Source organism: Schistocerca americana, chromosome 9 (assembly GCF_021461395.2).
Source record: "Schistocerca americana isolate TAMUIC-IGC-003095 chromosome 9, iqSchAmer2.1, whole genome shotgun sequence".
NCBI lineage: Eukaryota > Metazoa > Arthropoda > Insecta > Orthoptera > Acrididae > Schistocerca > Schistocerca americana.
Genome location: NC_060127.1, coordinates 9615289 through 9628630, shown reverse-complemented (window position 1 = coordinate 9628630; position 13342 = coordinate 9615289). Strand labels below are relative to the sequence as shown.

Genomic DNA, 13342 nt, shown 5'->3' with positions numbered 1-13342 from the left:
GGTGCATTGTGCTGCCACCTACTGCTAAGTACTCCATATCAGTGATCTCAGTAGTCATTAGACATCATGAGAGAGCAGAATGGGGCACTCCACAGAACTCGCGGACTTCGAATGTGGTCATGTGATTGGGTGTCACTTGTGTCATACGTCTGTATGCAAAATTTCTACACCCCTAAACATCCCTAGGTCCACTGTTTCTGACATGATAGTGAAGTGGAAATGTGAAGGGACACGTACAGCATAAAAGCGTATAGGCCGACCTCATCTGTAGACTGACAGAGACTGCTGACAGCTGAAGAGGGCCGTACTGTGTAATAGGCAGACATATATCCAGACCATCGTACAGGAATTCCAAACTGCATCAGGATCCACTACAAGTACAATGACAGTTAGGCGGGAGGTGAGAAAACTTGGATTTCATGAGTGAGTGGCCACACATCACGCCGGTAAATGCCAAACGATGCCTCACTTTGTGTAAGGAGTGCAAAGATTGGATGATTGCACAGTGGAAAAATGTTGTGTGGAGTGACGAATCATGGTACACAAAGTGGATCCAATGATAGGGTGTGTGTATGGCGAATGCCCGGTGAACGTCATCTGCCAGCGTATGTAGTGCAAACAGTAAAATTCGGAGGCAGTGGCCTTATGGTGTGGTCGTATTTTTAATGGAGTAGGCTTGCACCCCTTGTTGTTTTGCATGCCACTATCACAGCACAGGCCTACATTAATGTTTTAAGTACCTTCTTGCTTCCCATGGTTGAAGAGCAATTCGGGGATGGCGTTGCACCTTTCGACACAATCGAACACTTGTTCATAGGCCGGCCGGTGTGGCCATGCGGTTCTAGGCGCTTCAGTCTGGAACCGCGTGACCGCTACGGTCGCAGGTTCGAATCTTGTCTCAGGCATGGATGTGTGTGATGTCCTTAGGTTAGTTAGGTTTAATTAGTTCTAAGTTCTAGGCGACTGATGACCTCAGAAGTTAAGTCGCATAGTGCTCAGAGCCAACTTGTTCATAATGCATGGCCTGTGGCGGAATGGTTACATGACAGTAACGTCCCTGTAATGCAATGGCCTGCACAGAGTCCTAACCTGAATCCTATGAGCACCTTTGGGATGTTTTGGAAGGCCGACTTTGTGCCAGCCTCACCTACCGACATCGATACCTCTCCTCAGTGCAGCACTCTGTGAAGAATGAGCTGTCATTCCCCAAGAAACCTTCCAGCACCTGATTGAACGTACACCTGCGAAAGTGGAAGCTGTCATCAAGGCTAAGGATGGGCCGACACCATATTGAATTCCAGCATTATCGATGAAGGGCACCGTGATCTTGTAAGTCACTTTCAGCCAGACGTCCAGGTACTTTTGATCACATAGTGTAGGTACCGGTGTAATGGCTTATTGTTAAATGAAAAATTTATATTCATCGATAATACTGTTCAGTCTCCAGAAATGAAAAAGTATTTTCTATTGACTGTTTCAGTTTTTTATACCAAATTTTAATCCATGTTGCATTTTCATGCTCTGTTTTAAGAAAAACTGGCTTTCCCCACATTTCAGTGTTTATTAAGTCATATCTCCTGAGTTGATTTTATAATTTTGCATTTACATTCAGTGGTATATGTGGATACTGTCAGCAAACTGTTGTAATTATCAATGACAATGTAGTAAGCAATAATCTTATTTCCTATCGTTATTTTCCATTGGTGTGTCAGTGAGAAAAGGTTTCGCAAAGCTTTGAAATTATGTTGTAAGTTACCAAGTGCTCCCATTCTCAAATACTCGATGAATATAATGCAGGTAATTTGTGAACTGTCACTTAATGCTGCCTGAAAGCTATAGGTACAGTTTCTAAATTTAATATGTAACTTACTGTGTTAAACCTGTAATGTAAGTTTGTACCTCTTAATGAGTAGAGTATGACAGTATTTTTAACTTTTAAATTTGGCCAATAATTATATGAAACACTGAAAATCAAATTTTTGTTTCTCCTTGAAGCTGTTAGATAGGCAATCTGCAACTGGCGGTTGCTGACTATTAACACAGGTAATTCCGCCTTATGAGTTACAAGGTTGCAGTTGCAGCTGTCAAATAAGAGGCTATATGCTACTGGTACTTCAGTAGCAGAGTTGGGATGAGTTATCAGTGTACATCCCCATTCCATGAAGATATGAATGAAAGCCCACTTGATTTTAATAGCAGATGGTATCTCATAAGAGTTATCTCACTGTTTATGTAATGTCATAAAGGACAAGTAACAGATAAGGTAATTATGTAGATAATGACTATAAGTAGTGAAGTACTGAGTTATGCTGTGCAGTCTGCAGGCATTACACTAGTATTACTGCTTACTAAACCAGGAACAGCAAGATGACTAACAGGATGGAATACTTAACTTTCTTCAATGGACAGAAGATGCCCATTCTAGGGCTTGGAACAGCACAGGTAACATTTTATTACATGTCTACAGCTGGATTCTTGTAATCTCCCAAGCACTTTGTGTCCTTTTCATTATTTACTGAAAAGTCGGAAACTTCTCGATCTGGAATTAGTGGGAATACAGATGGAGAATCTACCAAGAAATTTTTAAGAGATAAGATATTTGTTTTTGTTTATTCAGCAGTCATTTGCTGTAATAGTATTGATATATATTGCATAATTAATATATATGGTATCTTTACTTGCAGGTCTCATTGTGACTATATAATTTGATTCATTGTTATCAAACACTGGAAAATATAGAATGGAATAATGATAATGTTACGAAACGAATAGATTGCTACTCACCATACAGCAGCGATGCTGAGTCACAGATAGGCACAACAGAAAGATTGTCAAAGGAGTAAGGTTTCGGCCAAAAAGGTCTCCTGTTTGTGTGTGTGTGTGTGTGTGTGTGTGAGAGAGAGAGAGAGAGAGAGAGAGAGAGAGAGAGAGAGAGAGAGAGAAGGCCGAAAGCTTACTTGTTTGACGGTCTTTTTTGTGGTGGAAGTGAAAAGGAGATGATATAGCAGCATAGCTCAGGAAAATCTGGAGCTATTCCAACAGAATTTTATATATACATGACTCATTATTTGTGTAAAAATGCTATGGGTGTAGTATACACCTGCCACCCTTACGGGAGGGTGTGGGAGTGAAAAGCCATGATATGTAAAAATATTTGATAACAACGGATATTACGGATATTGTTATTGAATACGCAGTTTTCAGAGTTGGGGTAGAGATGAGAGGGGGGTGACATGTAAAGGTGTTCAAACTTAATGTGCTGATGTTCCTTTCCTGTTTTTAGTTGGCTTAGAATATGTCAAAAGTGTGAAAAGCAATGGACTTCTTACTTGAGTCGTTCAAAGTGTCAGCCAGGTCATGAGAATCGGTACTGCAGTGAGCCAATAATTTTGTGATTGTATATAGACAAGGGCTAAGCTATGAGCAAAATGATAATTATTTAATGGTAAAGCAGAGATTTAAAAACCAAATTTAAAACTGCAAAACATTTTCATGGGTGACTGTGGAATCTACCTGCAAGGCATAGTTTAATAACTGCAGATTAAAACTAAAAGTATTGCTAAAAGGTAGGTAATTAAGGAGATGGGGCCTGGAAAAATTGGTGAAACCAGAGATTGGAGAGAACTGAGAATTTCCAAGCAAGCATTAAACAATGTTTGACTGAAACAGGGGAAAGGAATAAAATAGAAAATGAATGGACAGTTTTGAGAGATGATATAGTAAAGGCTTCAGATGATCAAATAGACAAAAGGAATGTTTGCTGATGATATTGTAGTGTACTAGAAAGCATTGTCATTGTGTGACTGTAGGGGGATACAGGATGACTTGGACAGAATTTCTATTTGGTGTGATGAACGGAAGCTTGTTTTAAATGTACAAAACGTAAGCTAATGCAGATGAGGAGGAAAAACAATTGTGTAACGTTGGAATATTCTACTGATTGTGTGCTGCTCGATACAGTCACAACCATGAAACGTCTGGGCATAACACTGAAAAATGACATGAAATGGAATGAGCACATAAGTACAGCACTAGGGAAGATTTATGGTGGACTTTGGTTTATTAGGAGAATTTTAGGAAAGTGTAGCTTATTTTTAAATGAATTGTCATATAGAACAATAGTGTGATGCATTTTTGAGTATTGCTTGCGTGTTTGAGCTCCTCATCAAGTCAGATTTAAGGAAGACTTCAAACCACTTTTGAGGCGTGGTACGGTTCACTACTAGCAAGTTCAATCAACATGTGAGTATTATGTATATGCTTTGTGAACTCAAATGGGATCCACTGAAAGGAAAATAGCATTTATTTCACAAAACACTATTGAGGAAATTTATAGAGAACTGGCATTTGCTGCAGACTGCAGAACGATTCTACTGCCACCAATGTGCATCTCGTGTAGGGACCTTGAATATATGATAAGAGAAATTAGAACTTGTACAGAGGCGTATAGGCAGTTGTTTCCCTTTTCTCTCTTTGCGAACGGAATAGGAAAGGAAGTCATTAGTGGTGGTACAAGGTACCCTCTGCCATGTGCTGTATGGTGGTTTTCTAAGTATGTATTTATGTACATGAAGGCCCAGCATAACATACAGCTGCTGTTCCTGGATGTGCTAGTCAAATGGAGACTGACTGGCACACTAGGATGTAACATTTACCATAAACTGATGGATACAGATCTATATTTACATGGCCCCAGCTGTCATGCACCTGACTATGAGAAGGCTGCCTCACTACTCTAGTACTTGGGGCTCTTGAATTCTGTGACCAAGAGAGTTTAGCAGCAGAGTTGGAGCACCTACAGAGAGTTTTCCGGAAGAACGGTTACAACCACTTACAGAGAAAGCAGAGAAACTTGCTCCCGTGGCACTTATTGCTTGCTTATGCCAGTGACATATCAGTAAAATTGGAAGAATATTTTGAAAATATATAGCAGACCGTGTGTTTTGCCCACTGCCCACGACAAAAGCCTTGTTGGGGTATGTTAAAGCCATCTCAGGACTCTGGAAACCGGATGTATGTATGTAGTTCACACCATCTGGACTGTACAAGAAAGGCTGTGAAATACAGGCATCACACAGATATGAAACAACTGACAGTCAGCATTGTATCTCCAAAGGATAAAGCATGAATTATGACAGCACTAAGTTTGTAAAACAGGCCAAAATATTCTGAAATTGTATTTTGAAAGACCCTCTAGAGGCCCAGCTATGTAATGAGCTGATAAATAAAGACTGTAGTTTTCAACTCCACCTCCAATGACCTCACTGTTGATGTATGTTAAATATCAATAGTATTTTATGTTTCTAACTATGTAAGAGTTAGTACCCAGCCTCTATTGTGCTCAAAACACAACAGTCTGTGGGGAGATTCATTTATGGCATGCCAACTGAAGGGCTGAGATCACACCACATGGATGTGCCGCCTCTGTACTGGCAGTGTCCCAATCACCTCGTTGGTAGCACAGAGACCGAGGACCGTGTTTTGTGTCCCAGTAGCACAGCCCCCCCTCCAACTCGCCATTGGAGCCATGACCAGCTGCAGTTTGACTGTGGGAGGGAGGGGTATACAAGATGGTTCCCAGTTGAAGATAACCAGTAATCGGGACCACCTGAGAACCGTAATAATCAGTTTACTGATATATTACACCATTTGAATTGTGTCGCCCAGTTAATACCCAAGTAAACCTCAAAAAAATCAGTTTCGATTCCAAATGTGGGAACTCGTGAGACACTACTAACCCTATGACATATATTACAAGATAGACTAAGTAAAGAGAAAAACTATTTTTACTGCATTTGTAGATGTAGATAAAGTTTTGATAATGTTGACTTGAATATGCTCTCTGAAATTCCAAAGGCAGTAGGGGCAAAATACTGTGAGCAAAGTGTTATTTACAACTTGCACAGAAACCAGTCAGCGGCCATAAGAGTCAAACATGCATGAAAGGGGAGCAGCGGTTAAGATGTAAGACACGGTTGTAGACTGTAACTGATATTATTCAACATGCACATTGAGCATGTGGTAAAGGAAACAAAAGTAAAATTTGGAAAGGGAATTAAATTTCAAGGAAAGATTTGTCAGTTTTGACAGACTAAAAGCTATCATTGCAAATATATGGAAAAGTGGAGTCATAACAGCAGATTGGAAAACTGCTTTGATTCACCCTCTACACAAAAAGGCCAACTAGACCAGTCCCAACAACTATCGAGGCATTTCATTCCTACCAGTCGCTTCCAAAGTGCTCTCACATACTCTTCTCACCAGATTAGAACAACAGACAGAACATATGATCGGTGAATATCGAGCAAGCTTCTGCCCACATCGATCCTGCGCAGAACAGATCTGGAACCTGAAGCTGATACTGTGACACCGTCAGTCGAACCGCACACTAGTCAGCTTCGTAGATTTCAAGAAAGCATACGACTCAATTCATCACACCAGTGCACTTCGTGAATATGGTGTAGATAACAAAACTATTTCATTAATTGAGCAGACTTTAACAGACACAACCTCAAAAGGAAAATTCATGGAAGAAATTTCTGAACCTTTTCAAATTAGGACAGGAGTGAGACAGGGTGATAGGTCGTCCCCACTCCTCTTTAACCTCATACTGGACAAGATTATCAAGACATGGGAGAAAGAAATACCTGGAATAAATATGGGAACAAAGGACAAATGAATCAACATAAAGTGCCTTGCTTTTGCTGATAACCTAACAATAATTACGCGGACTCGTGAGGAAGCCAAACATGCCATCGAGAAACTTCATGAGGTTGCATCAAAACCAGACTCCAAATTTCTTACAAGAAAACACAATTCATGGACTCCAAAAGTTCAAATCTGAAACCACTTTCAACAAAATATGGTGGCATCAAAAAAGTTAAGTACTTCAGTTATTTGGGTGAAATGATTAGCAACACTGGCAACAAAAAAGTAGCTCACAAAACACGAGCAGAAAAATTACATGAAGCTTATACAATGACCTGGAACACATACAATAAGAAATCACTATCCACCCAAGCCAAACTTCACCACTATCATACAGTCACTCTTCCAGAAGCACTTTATGCAACTGAAACATCATCATTAACCATCAGCATCAAGGATATTGAGAAAATGGAAAGGCAAATACTCAGGAAAATATTTGGACTCAAGATTCAAGATGGTATCTGGATGCGCAAAAGCTTTGAAGAACTGTACTCAAGGACTGAATGTTTCATGTCAGTTGCACAGAATAGACAACTGAAATTCTATGGACATTTAGCAAGAATGGATGCTTCTAGAATGACCAAGAAAATCTTTCTTATCATCAATGCAACTCGCCAAACCAGGGCACGCTGGCTAACAGAAACCCAAAATGACACAGAACTCAGTATTGACCCACTAAAAACCACACAGACTGTGTATAGACAGAAAATCAACTCTCATAAGTTCACAACTAAAAACCAGATGGAAAAGAATCTGAAATGGAAAAACACATGGACACAAGAAAGAAGACAGGCCCATAATGAAAGGAAGAGGTGGTTTTGGCAAGAAAAGAAGAACAAGAAAGCTAAGAAGACCAGTGCTAACTAATGGTTGTGCGTGCTCCTTAGAGGGCAAAATGAATAAATAATAATAATAATATTTCAAGGAAAAGGATCAAAAGCTTCAAGGTTTGATGATGACACTGTAACTCTGTCGTAGACAGCAAAGTACTTAGAGAATCAGATGAATAGAATGGGGAATGCCTTGAATATCAACAAAAGTAAAACAGTGGTAGTGGAATGTAGTTCAATTAAATCAAGTGATGCTGAGGGACTTAGGTTAGGGAATGAGGGACTGGCAGTAGTAGAAATTGTTGTAATTTGGAAAGTAGACTAACCGTCCACGGCAGAAATAACAAGGATGTAAATTGCAGACTAAAAACAGAAAGAAAAGTGTAAATGCCCAATATTGGTTTTAGTGTTAGGAAGTCTTTCCTGAAGGTATTTGTCTGGAGTGTAGTCATGTATGGAAGTGAAACACGGGTGACAAGCAGTTCAGATAAGAAGAGAATAGATGCCTTTGAAATGGGGTGCTACAGAAGAATACTGAACGTTGGATGGGTAAATCGTAACTAATGAGGAGGTACTGAATAGAATTGGGGAGGAAAGAAATTTGTGGTATAACTTGTCTAAAAGTTGGGATAGTTGATAGGACTCATTCAGAAACATCAAGGGAGTGCCAGTTTAGTACTAGAGGGAAGTATAGGGGGTAAAAATGTAGAAGGAAACCAATGCTGAAACACAGTAAGCATGTTGAAATGGATGTGTGTTACAGTAGGTATGGAGAGAGGAAAAAGCTTGCAAAGGATAGAGTAGCATGGGGTGCTGTGACAAACCAGTCTTGGGACTGAAAACCACACCAACAACATTAACCTCATGTACAAATTTTTGATCACCCTGAAAAAGTACTACATTTTTACTTCTTCCCTTGACAAAAGATGATGTGTTTCTAAACAATGAGCATTTATGTCCCCATAGAGCCGACTTATTCCAGATAAGTAATGGGTACATAAACTGTACATGGAGTGACCAAAACTTGTGCAACTGGGCAAAGATTAAATATTTAAGGACAATAAATGTCGGCCCAAGAGCAAATTTTTCTGCCCCTGTCAGTTGTCTACACAATTGTGTTTTCTTCTCGATGCCTTTGGCATGAACTTAAGAAAAAGAACTGGGGTTTGTGAATACTTAATTTTTTTAGCAAGGAAGACAGAGAGAGAGAGAGAGAGAGAGAGAGAGAGAGAGAGAGAGAGAGAGAGAGAGAGAGCATTTAATGCCATCAATTTGTTTGAGAAATAAATTCATCCTCTCTGGTTTTTTAATGGAGTTTATTTTTGCCACATTACCTGCCTATTAATTTTAAGAAATGTGATTCAATATTGCACAACTGTAGCAGTAATCTCCCTACTTGACAGAGTTTGCAATATATTCCAGCAGTTGATTACTTATACTTCTAATAATGTTATCATGAAGATGCTGGAGTACCATATAAGAGCTATCAGATTATCTAGACTAAAATACCAAAGATACCTATTGGCTGACTGTTAAGTAGCTGGGTTCATTGTAAACATGCCTCTATTCTTGCAGATGTAGATAATGGTCATTATCTGATAATGATGAGTGTGGTCTTGTACATATTAAGATAAGGATAGAAGATGAAAAGCAGCACTCTAGAATAACTAAAACAGCAGCCTTCCTGTTAGTTTCACTGTATTGCACGTAGTACATGTAAGCAAAGATATTATGTAGCGGTATTATACTAGTTCACTGTGGATACTGTGTATGAAGTGTAAAATTTCTTGGGTTCAGCTAGATAACAAATTAAAAGGAGTCAACATATGGCTGAACTTATTGAGAAGCACAGTTCAGCCTGTTAGAAACACCTCTCATTTTGTTGACCTAAAGGCAAGAATGTTGGCTTAGTTTGCATATTTTTAGTCCTTGTTGTCTTATGGAATTACCCTCTGAGGCACTGCACATAAAGTAAATAAAGTGCCTGTTCAACATTCTTGATATGCATATTGAAAAGTAATGCCTCCAAATTTTTGTGTAAAAAGTCTTAAAGATTTTTAAATAAAACAAACTTTATTAACACTTCTTTATTCTTCATGTATATTTATTTCTCAAAAAAGTCGCACTAGTGACTAACACATTTCACCCAACAAGAGATCAATTTGTTGACACGATCACTGTAGAATGTTTGATTTTGGAGCCACTATCTCTACTTGCACCATTTCATCACTATCAAAATGAAGTCCTCAAAACAGTTTCTTAAGTTTTGGAAACAGACAAAAATGTGATGGGCCCAAGTCAGGACTGTACGGAGGATGACTGATGATTGTGAACGTAAGGTGTTGGATTGGTGCATATGTCACAGTGCTTGCATGTGGTCCGGCATTGTCATGATAAAGGAGAGAGTGCTCCATGTCTCACAAACTCTTAAAATTAATGCTTTCAGTTTCCTGAAATTCTTGCAATTCATGGATATAGTTACACTTCATGCCACCATGTTACGTGCTACAATTTGGAGCCCCCTAGCAGCAAAGTGTTTCAGCTTGTGTCAGCAAAGCAGGAAAGTTGATTGAGTAATATGCCTGACACGTACTGCCTCAACCAATATTGAGCAAAGAATAAGAAATTCAGAGCCATTACTTTTCAGAAAGGTGTAACGAGTGAAAGTTCAGAACATGTTAGATATTCGTGTGTGTGTGTGTGTGTGTGTGTGTGTGTGTGTGTATGTATTAATAGTTTGGGGCTTATGAGTTGGTTCATTGTGAACATAATATGGCAATATTATGAAAATGATAGAGTGCTACTCACTATATAGCGGAGATGTTAAGTCACAGATAGGCACAACAAAAAGACTGTCAGACAACTAAGCTTTTGACCAAAAAGGCCTGCATTCTAGGATGCGCGCACCCCCCCCCCCCCCCCCCCCCCACACACACACACACACAAACACACGATCTCTCTCTCTCTCTCTCTCTCTCTCTCTCTCTCTCTCTCTCTCTCTCTCTCTTTCTCTCTCTCGACCACTGTGTCTGGTGTGTTTTGTCTAGTTCGAAAAAGCTTACTTGTTTGGCAGTCTTTCTGTTGTTGCTATCTGTGATGTAACATTCCCACTATATAGGGAGTACGAATCTATCCTTTTCATAATATTGTCATTATTCCATCCTGAACATACTACAAAATAAAGAAAAATCCCCAAGTTTACAGTGAGATTGGAAAAAGGAAATAAAACTTCTTCCAGCCAAAACAACAAACAACAATTTGCCTTTTACATACTGTCAGAAGTAAATAAATATGATAACAATCAGAAGCAAACAAAAAAAATCAATAGAAAGCCAATGAAAGCATTATGGTCCTTAAAGCAAAAATGTATGAGATTCACTGGAAGTTTTGTCATTGATGTTCTCGTTATTGATGTTCTCATTGTTGATGTTCTCATTACTGATTTTGAAAAGTATTAAAGCATTTTAATTGGCTTCAGTTTAGCCTCCCACATTAAACTGCTTATTTGTTGCGCAATAAAAATGTAGCTCTTGTGATGAAGTGATTCTCAGCTCAATAGGTAAAAATGTTTTCGCAAAAGAGATGTGCCTGAAGGAATTAATATTGGATATGGGAACGGTAGAAAAATAAAGCAGTTAGAAAATAAGAAAAAAATTATATTAGAACATTTAAAGACTGATATATCACCTGTAATTAAAGAATGTTTTCCTATACGAAACTAATTACAAATAATTCACTAAAATAACTTTAGAAAATGTTAACTTGTAGTTTCAGATGTATGTCATATTTATGTTGATATTTTCAGATTACTCTGTCCATCTGTGTGTATTGGAATAAAATAAATGCCAATGCCTGCGACATGATACAATTGGTCTTTATTCAGTTGCACATAAATGGACATAATCCAAAACTAACAAACTTACTTTTATAAAATTAATTTACTTTTTCAGTAAACAGGATTGTTAGCTACAAACAAATTATCATTTTACTGTTTATGTTACAGGCACTGGGAGATGATGTAGAGAAGGCAATAGACAAAGCTCTAGAGATTGGGTACAGACACATAGATACAGCCCAGAGGTATAACAATGAAGCTCAAATTGGGAGGGCATTGAAGAAATGGCTTGATTCTGGAAAAATCAAGAGAGAAGATCTTTTTATTGTGACAAAGGTAACAAGTTTTCACTTTTGCTGTACTATAGACTTGGGAAACATTGTGTCAAGTTGCAAAAAGAAGCTTATTAAACTCAAAATAAGCAAGAAAAAAATAAAAGGCCATGAAAACAGTAAAAATGTGATATGTTTCTTAGAAGCACTGTAAGATCAAAGTGGAATGTTCTAGTTTGCTTTGTTTGATAGATTAATGAACCATAAAACAGCTAATATTAAGCTTAGTGGCAGTAAGTGGACATCAACATCACCGGATTATCAGTAAAAAGTATATGACTCAAGACATTTGTACTACAGATAAAGAATGTAAGCTTCTTAATCACATTACTTGAAATTAAAATTTTGAGCTATTGTCTCACTGACAAGTAAATATGAAAGCTGAGCTCAAGCATGCAATGTGGTTGATGTGTAAAGAAAATAGCTGGAATCAACTAGGTAAGGGGTATCAAGTGCCAGTATCAACAGCACACATTATGAAAAACTAGAAAACGTTAGCTTATCAAAAGCTACAGCTGACTATTTTTTTCATTGTTATGAAAGAGAGTGATAGATGTCTGAATATACAAGATGGATATTGGTTCTTTGCATGCTCACATTAACTCCACAATTGAACATGAACCTAGCACAAACAAAGAAAATCCAGATGTTTCAAACTGTAGTCTTAGATCTACAAGTGAGAAAGCGAAGAACAGTGAGCGAGCACAAGTGAAGGATTCCTGTAGATTGAGATGTCTGGCATTTTTGAAATGCACCGGCATAAACGTAAAGTGAGAGAGGGAAACCATCACTGTGAACTAAGTCTTAAGACAAAGGAACTGAACACAAAATCATCAAACGATTGGGAAAAATTGAAAAGTGAATTTAAAGTAAATTAAATCAGAGAAAATGAACACGAAAAGTAAATGCGGGTCTACAAGAAAAATTATGCTGCATGAATCTTCTAATATTGAAGATGGTGAAGCTCTCTTACAAGACAAATCTAGCTGTGAAAGAAAAACATAAAAATTATGACTGTAAAAGAAGTGTAATTAAATTATTATATGCCTGTGGTGTTTATAGGACAGAACATCAAAGTCCTATATCAGGGGCAAGTCGATGAGACAGAAGAAAAAAACAACAAAATTAAATTCATGTGACCAAGTCTGTTTTTTACACAGATCGAAAAAAAGTTTTGCATTACCCCGGTTCCCAGAACTTCTGAAGATAGACATTGATTGTGGATAATGTATCGCAGACACAGTACCTTTGACTGTTCAGAGATGTCATTAAACCCACCCAAAGATGTAAACAACCATGCATGAGCAGTGCCTCTTAGACGGAGAGGGTCCGACAGCCGATCAGTTCCAGTCATTCCACCAGGAAGGTGGTACACAGCTCATGTTGTCTGTAGTTCGACCATGCCTAGACGGTCAATACCGGGGTTCAACCGCTTCTGCATTGTTACTTTGTGCCAAAAGGGCTCTCAACAAGGGAAGTGTCCAGGTGTCTCGGAGTGAACCAAAGCAATGTTCTTCGGACATGGAGGAGATATAGAGACAGGAACTGTCAATGACATGCCTCACTCAGACCGCCCAAGGGCTACTACTGCAGTGGATGACTGCTACCTGTCGATTATGGCTCAGAGGAACCCTGAC

The 13342-nt window shown here is 38.6% G+C and overlaps 1 protein-coding gene across 1 annotated transcript in view; it reads left to right on the top strand.

The window, feature by feature from the left end:
- The first annotated feature begins 2318 nt into the window (after positions 1–2318).
- The window catches only part of LOC124551213 (1,5-anhydro-D-fructose reductase-like), a 69031-nt gene continuing 58007 nt past the window's right edge, over positions 2319–13342 (top strand). Inside the window, exons 1-2 of the mRNA XM_047126203.1 lie at positions 2319–2442; positions 11542–11709. Of these exons, the coding sequence (XP_046982159.1) occupies positions 2368–2442; positions 11542–11709 (243 nt within the window). The 5' untranslated portion in view covers positions 2319–2367. The remainder of the gene's footprint in view (positions 2443–11541; positions 11710–13342) is intronic.